General features: G+C 35.8%; 1 protein-coding gene across 3 annotated transcripts in view; it reads left to right on the top strand.

Moving 5' to 3' along the window:
* DPP8 (dipeptidyl-peptidase 8) overlaps positions 1 to 7,716 on the top strand; it is a 59,164-nt gene that overhangs the window by 36,240 nt on the left and 15,208 nt on the right. For all 3 annotated transcript variants that reach the window (XM_006886652.1, XM_006886653.1, XM_006886654.1), the window contains 3 exons: positions 890 to 1,042; positions 1,336 to 1,471; positions 5,688 to 5,833. In XM_006886652.1, coding sequence (XP_006886714.1) covers positions 890 to 1,042; positions 1,336 to 1,471; positions 5,688 to 5,833 — 435 coding nt within the window. The remainder of the gene's footprint in view (positions 1 to 889; positions 1,043 to 1,335; positions 1,472 to 5,687; positions 5,834 to 7,716) is intronic.

The raw sequence follows: 7,716 nt of genomic DNA on the forward strand, positions 1-7,716 counted from the left end.
TGTGTACCATCAAATTGGATCTGACTGGTACAGGAGACTGCCCCTCCTTCTCCAGCAGAGCATGAAGTAGAGTCTGGGTTTTTTTTTCCCCCCAGGTGCCTGTCGGGGCCTGGGTTTCAGCTGTCCAAACCACAGCAGTGGGCAACGAGCTTAAAGCCCCTGATGGCTCTGGGCGCTGACTCTCACCAGTGGCTATGGATGAAGTCACAGGCGATTATCTGTGTTTTATTTTCTAAGCAACAGCATTTGATTGTGGTGGTGTTATTGTTGTCAGGCGCCACCGATTTGCAATTTTTATTAAACATTGTTAGAGTTGGCTGGTAAAAGATTTTTAAAGAGAACTACTTATGCAGAATTTAGTGTAATTTGGGACGAATTGCAATTGAATTCAGCTATGTATGTTTTCTAAATGAAAACTTCCAAGCTTTTATCTGTCTTTACAGACTATACCAATATTGAAACTGTGATTGAATTAAGATATTATTTAACCTAATGGATAAAACACTTTTTATTTGGCCAGAGACCAAAATAAGTACTATTTAAGGTAATGCTGCAGTAAGAAATACATAGGATGCTAAAATAAGACTTTCAAATATGCATATAGTTGACCTCAACTGCACTGTAGGGTAAATTTTTTCCCTGGTAAAGAGTTGTTTTTTAAGTGAGATAATTCTTTTAAGAAAAGCACACTGACTGAAAAGGACACTTGACTCAGTAGTATACAACTCTGGGGGAGTTTTTTTAAATTTCTAGACAGGCTCTAGTTTTTGCTTTTAAGTTATAAAATTAAGTTAGAGTTCTAGATACTCTGTGACCATTATGTTGTCTTTTGTGTTATTGGCACAGCATTGATTTTTTTTTTTTTATGGTGATTGTGATGTTTTGGCAGATCCAAGTTGATGAAGTCAGAAAGCTGGTATACTTTGAAGGCACCAAAGATTCTCCTTTAGAACATCACTTGTATGTGGTTAGCTATGTAAACCCTGGAGAGGTGACCAGGCTAACCGAACGTGGCTATTCTCACTCTTGCTGCATCAGCCAGGTATTAAATCGTTATGTGAAAAGGGTTTCCTGTCATAAACATTGCTCTGCTTGTGTTATACTCCATTTGAGTGACGTGAAAATAGGTGAAGTTGATTCTGTAGAAGTCTGATTCTCTTGGGGAAAGCTTTAAAAAGCTTAGTCTTGCCTTCTGCTTTTTGTATGTACATAAGTGGCCAAACTCTTATCATACTCCTGCCATGGCATTAGTGCAGATGTAATAGCAGGTAATCAGTCTCCTCCCACCCCCCTTTTCCTGGGGTAAAAAACAATAATTTTTTCTCTTTTCTCTAGCATTGTGACTTCTTTATAAGTAAATATAGTAACCAGAAGAATCCACACTGTGTATCCCTTTACAAGCTATCTGGTATGGGAGATGATACAACTTGCAAAGCAAAGGAATTCTGGGCCACCATATTGGATTCAGCAGGTACTTATTTATGTACTTAACCTTAAGTTAAATTTGTGTAATAGTGAATTATGTCTGTGTTATATATTATTTTCCTAGACTGAGTCAGTCTTTCTGCTGCTGTTCTTGAGCTCCTGAGTTCCTGATTAATCTCCTTTCTCCAGTTCCATTCAACCGTCCGTACACATTTTGTTCTATAACATTTAGAATCCACAATGTAATTGCACTTCTCCCACTTCTTTGTAATCCCGATTGCCCTTAATCCTTCTGTATCTCCGTGCTTCTCTTAATTTAATGATATAATACTGATCATCCTTTTCCTTCACTCATCTTACTATGTCCTAGTTATGTTTACTAATTTTTATTCCTTTCACCCTTTCTTTCTATCCCTGATCATCTAAAAATTATTTTATCTGTGTGTAAACATATCTTTGGTGGGCTCTCCTGTTTTGGTTGAGGATCACATGTGAACTGTTTGATTGATTGTTCTTTATTTAAGCCTCTTTTTTAGAGTCAACAGGACCTCAAAGAGGGCCTGTGTATTTTAAGGACGGCCCTAAGTCTCCAGTTTGGAGGCTGATGGCTGAAGTGATTAGATTCTGAAAAGTGGGCTTTCTTGTTTTGGTTAAGGGTCAAGTGTGGACTCTGGTTGGTTTTTTATTTAAACATCTTATTTAGTCTCAACAGGACCTGGTAGAGGACCTTTGTATTTAAAAGTCAGTTGGGCCCAAGGGCCACAGAGTTATTATATTTTGGAGGAACATTCTTCTAAGTGGTACAGTACTTGTCTCTCAGTTTGCTGTACTGAGCGAACCTGAGGTTGCTGTGATGCTGAATCCTATGCCACTGGTATGTCAAATTCATAATGGTTACCCATGGTGAACAGTATTTGGTGGAGCTCTCAGATTAAGACAGGATTGGAAGCAGGAGTGGTATCTACTTCCTAAACAATATGCCTCTGGAAACTCTATGAATGTAGAGAAATGACTGTAGTTACAGAACAGGGTTCAGGTCTTTTGTTTATAGGGTTACTATGAATTGAGCTCTACTCAACAACAATCAACAGCAACACACCGTTCCTTAACTTTTAGTCATCCTGTTGTGGTGGTATACTGTAGAGTCATAACTGACACATAGCTGACCCTCCAGTAGATTTTTAGAAGAAAATGAATCACACGGGAGGAGCCCATCCTTCTTCCATGGAGCAAATGGGTTTGAGCTGCATGTCTTTGGTATTACAGTGCAGTTTCTTAACACTAGGCCACCAGAGCTTAGACAGTACTTTTCCTTTTGTGACTAAATACATTTCAGTGAGCACAGTGTCCGCTAGATGGATCCATGTTATGCAGTAGAAGACCTTTTTCTCCCTTCCCCATGTTTTTATTGGTTTACATACAGTCATGTACATTGTTTAATTCATGTCCACTGTGTTTTATACAGTCTTTCATTTGACCTTTTTTAAAAAAATAAAACAGTCCAAGTATCAGCTACGGAGCTTGATGTTATTCACATTTGGATGATTTTTCCACATAGGCAGATGAGCTTGAAGATAATATATACTGAGTAGTACTAAGATCACAGAAACTGCAGCTTAGGGAATAACCAGCTAGTAGCTCCTTTCGTCTTTTAAATTACAGTGATCATGTTTACAAAAGGTAATAAACAAAGCTCAATTTATGTTGGACTGAGGAGTGCTGTGAATTACCTGTTTTTAAAATACTTAAAAGTTCTTAAATAATTTTATGTGTTTTACCCCATTTTATTTTATATAATTAATTTGTATTAGTAGTTTTCTCAAAGGGTCTGTCAAAGGGTTGGGTTTATTTTCATATATACAGGAGAATTTGTAATAGGATAGTGATTTCTACTTTGAGTGTAATACCATCCACTATGGCCTGGTGGCAGTGAGCTTGCACTGCCAACCTGAAGACATGCCATTTGAATTCATCAGGTGTTCCATGGGAGAAAGATGAGCAGTCTCCTTACAGGCGATTTACTGCCTCTGAAAATCCACTGGAGGGTCAGCAATTGGTCAGTTTCAACTCAGTGGTGCACAGCAACAACATGCATAGACATTTAGGAGCGGTCTCTAAAGCTTTGATGAACCAAAGACTGATTCTAAGTTTCTTTTGTTGTTATTGTTCTGATTAGGCTTTTTTTCTTATAATCACTGTAATTCAGCAGATATTTATTAAGCACCCACAGTATTTTTACTGTTAGATTCCGTTAAGTCTACTACAACCTGTGAATGGCACATCTGTACCCTGCCCTATCCTGTGCCATCCTTATTATCTTTGATACACTTGAGCCCATTGTACACTGTGTCAGTCTGTCATTGAAGGTCTTTCTCCTTTGCTGACCCTCCACTTTTCCAAGCATGATGTCTCTTTCCAAGAACTAGCCTCTCCTAACAGCATGCCCAAAGAACAAAACGAAATTTCACCATCCTTGCTTCTTAGGAACACCCTGAATGATCACAGAAAGCAGTTGAAAAAATCATGGATTGGATCAGGTGCACCTTCATCTTTAAACTGACATTATTACTCCTTAATACTTTGGAGAGGTCTTTAACAGCAGACTTTTCCAATGTGCTATGTCTTTTGATTTCTGGGACCAGTACTGTTGATTGTAGATCCAGGTGAGATGAAATCATTAATTATTGACATTTAAATTCTTTCTCCAACTGTCATGATGTTGCCTAGTGGCCCAGTGGTGAGGATTTTTGTTTTCTTGATGTTGAGATGTAAACTATATTGAAAGCTATTGTCCTTGATTTTCTGCAGCAAGTACATCAGATCCTCTTCACTTTGAGCAAGCAAGGTTGTGTCATCTGCATGACACAAGTTGTTAAGTCATGGTTTGTTCAGCATATAGATTAAGTAGGTATGGAAGCCATGAAGCACACCTTTTTTTATTTTTAACTATGCAGTGTATTCTTGTTTTGTTAGACAACTTTTTGGTCTAGGTCTAGGTTTCTCTTTACCACAATTAAGTATTCTGTGATTTCCGTTATTCTCAATGTTAGCTATAATTGTCATCCACACAATCAAATGCCTTTACTTAGTCAATAAAACAGAAATAGATGTTCTTTTAGTATTCTTTCCTTTTAGCCAACAGCCATCTGTCATCAGCAATATCTTTTATGCCATGACCTCTTCTAAATCCAGCTTGAATTTCAAGCAATTCTGTCAATGCTGTGACCTACCTATTTTGAATAATTTTCAGAAATATTTTGCTTACATGTGATATTAATGATACTTTTTTGAGAATGGAACAAATAATGGATCTCTTGAAGTCAGTTGACCAGATTTCTTGGCATAGCCTGGTGAGCATGTCCAGGGCTATATCTATCATTGAAACATGTCAGTTGGTATACCATCAGTTCCTGGGGCCTTACTTTTTGCCAATATCTTCAGTGCAGCTTGACCATCTTCTTTCAAACAATTTCATTGTTTTCTTGATCATATATAATTTCCTGAAATGATCCTGGGTCAGCCAATTCTTTTTGGTACAGTGACTCTTTTCTATTCCCTCTGTTTCTTTTTGATGCTTCCTGGATCATTCAAGATTTTACCCTTAGCATCTTTCAGTATTGCAACTCACACTTTGAGATTTTTTTTTAAGTTCTTTCAATTTTAGAAATGCAGAGCAAAATTTTCCCTTTATATTCTTCTCCTCCAGCTCTTTCCACATTCTATTATAATATTTTGTTTTGTCTTCTTGAGCTGCCCTTTGAACTCTTGTATTCGTCTTTTGTACTTCAGCATTCTCTTTGTCTTTTTTTGGTTCTTGATGTTCTAGTGCAATTTTTAGAGTTTCTTCTGACATATGTTTTGGTCTTTCTTTTTTTTTGTCTTTTCTTTCTCTCCTGTCTTTTTAATTCATTGAGCAAGTGAAATTGGCAAAGTTAAATTTGGTTTTCTAATCATGTATATATATGGCTTAACTGTCAGTGAGTTAGGCTAAGCCAAGCAGTATTTGTACAGTTTTGAGTGCAAATACCTTCTAGGTTTAATTAAGGATGTTTTGGAATATTATTTCTCTGCTTCTCAAATAGGTAGCTTGATAAGCTTATTTGATTTTTTTTTTTTAAGATCACTGGTCTTGCTGTCCACTAGAAGGGGCATGGTCAGTTATTTGTGTGTTGATATGGAGTTGAGTATTTTCTCTTTGTTCTCAGACTGTGAAGCTCCCATAAGGATTCCTTTTACAGATTCTGTGTGTTACTTACTCTCAGGTCCTCTTCCTGACTACACCCCTCCAGAAATCTTCTCTTTTGAAAGTACTACTGGATTTACACTGTATGGAATGCTGTACAAGCCTCATGACCTGCAACCTGGAAAGAAATATCCCACTGTGCTGTTCATATATGGTGGGCCTCAGGTGGGTATATTTATGTACATATATATGTGTATGTGTGTGTGTGTGTGTGTATATATATATACAAAATATAAGTAGCATATGTTTTAAATGGTCAATTTGTTTAGGTTGAAATCGTAACTATTTTGAGCCTCCACTTTTCTTAGCTCTGGCTTGTGTTCTGATTGTTTGAAGCTGGGTTTTGTTAGATGGCTAATTTGTAAATCAGTTAATCAGTTTCTTCATTTCTACAGTGAGAATTGCAGCTGTCATGGGAGTGAAATGTCTATATCAGTAGAAATATGTAGCTTTATATATTGAGAAACTTATTTGGGAAATGAAATTAAATACATTTCATAAAGAAATTGAAATTTCTTGGTCAATGAAGAAAGTTTTAACAGGTGCATTCAGAAAATCTTGTTAACTAGAGCCATCATTCCTCTTTATTTTAAGGCTGTGTTTCTTGTATATCCAAGTAACTTATAATACTTGTATTATCCACTTAAGGTAACTGATGTGTTGGAAGAAGTTTACACTTTTATTTTCTTTTTACTGGATTAAATATTAGCATGTGAATATTAATTAAGTACTATTGGCTATAAGAGTATGTATAGATGAATTACTAATTAATGGTTTTTTTAAGTATTTTTTCCTGATTTTATATCTTACATGAAACCCTTAAACTTGAATTATAATTACATACATAATACAGCTCTTTAAATATTATTACAGCTCTTGGGCTCAGGAAATATCTTTTATAATTATACTAATTTATTTAGTATCTTGTTACCAGCTTGTCCAAATATAAAAGTAACATACCTGCATAAACCATAAAATCTCAGATATTAATCAGTTAAATTACGTTGTAGTTGTTAAATGTGTTTATAAACAAACCAGAAATTATTCATATTCATATCAGAATTATCTGCACACAGATGATGAAAACTAGACTCTCTGTTAACTTACTTAATTACAAATATAAAGAGTTCTTTAGTTTTAACATGTAGATAACCAGCTAGTTTTAATAGTGTCAAGTTTCTCATGTACTTCATAAGAAAGGATCAGCATCCTTCTTAACATAACTTCACTGTAGCAAAACATAAAGCATTTGATAGTGTCCTGTGATTCATTTCTGTTTTGAATGTCTTTATATTTTCTTTTTACATCTTAAACAGTTTAATTAGAACACAGTGGTTTGGAATACATCATATACTCTTTTTGCTTGATAGAAACAATCCTGTTTTAAATACTAAAAGTAAATTCATTTTTTTAAAAAGCCCCACAAAACTACAGATGACCTAGGGTAAATCATCTATTTCTTTTTCAAACCATTCTTTGGAAGCATTCATATTTGGTGAAATTGTAGGGAAATCTATTTCATACTCAGAATCCATCTTACATTCATTTTCCTGTTGTACTCTACATGATGATTTAAGTGATTCTAGTACTCCGTCTCACTTTAAGATTATTCATCCCCTTGCTTGATGATATCTTGGGGTTAAATTATAAACAGTCTTCTTTTTTTTAATTTATTATTAATTTCAATGAACATTTACAGAGACTTTGGATTTCCATTCATTCATTGTTGCACTTTTCTCCTCTCCCAACCCTCCCCCCTAATACACTACTCTCTTGGAAAAGTAAAAGAAAAATTCTTTCATTGTTTTACAGTCCCTACCCCCAGGTCCATTCGACTATACAGCCTTTACTCTGGACTCCTGTCATGACAAAAATACCCAATAATTTTCCCTCTTAAACAATTTTCTCCCTCATATGTTTCAGTGCAGTGTACATTGTTGAACCCATCTTTCTCAGTCTCCCCCCAACCCCAGGGTCAGTCCTGCTTTACAGCAGTGGCACCATGCAGTATTTGTCCCTTTGTGACTGAGATACTTCACTCAGCATAA

This window comes from Elephantulus edwardii, unplaced genomic scaffold (assembly GCF_000299155.1).
Source record: "Elephantulus edwardii isolate Elephantulus edwardi_28Jun2011 unplaced genomic scaffold, EleEdw1.0 scaffold00050, whole genome shotgun sequence".
Lineage (NCBI taxonomy): Eukaryota > Metazoa > Chordata > Mammalia > Macroscelidea > Macroscelididae > Elephantulus > Elephantulus edwardii.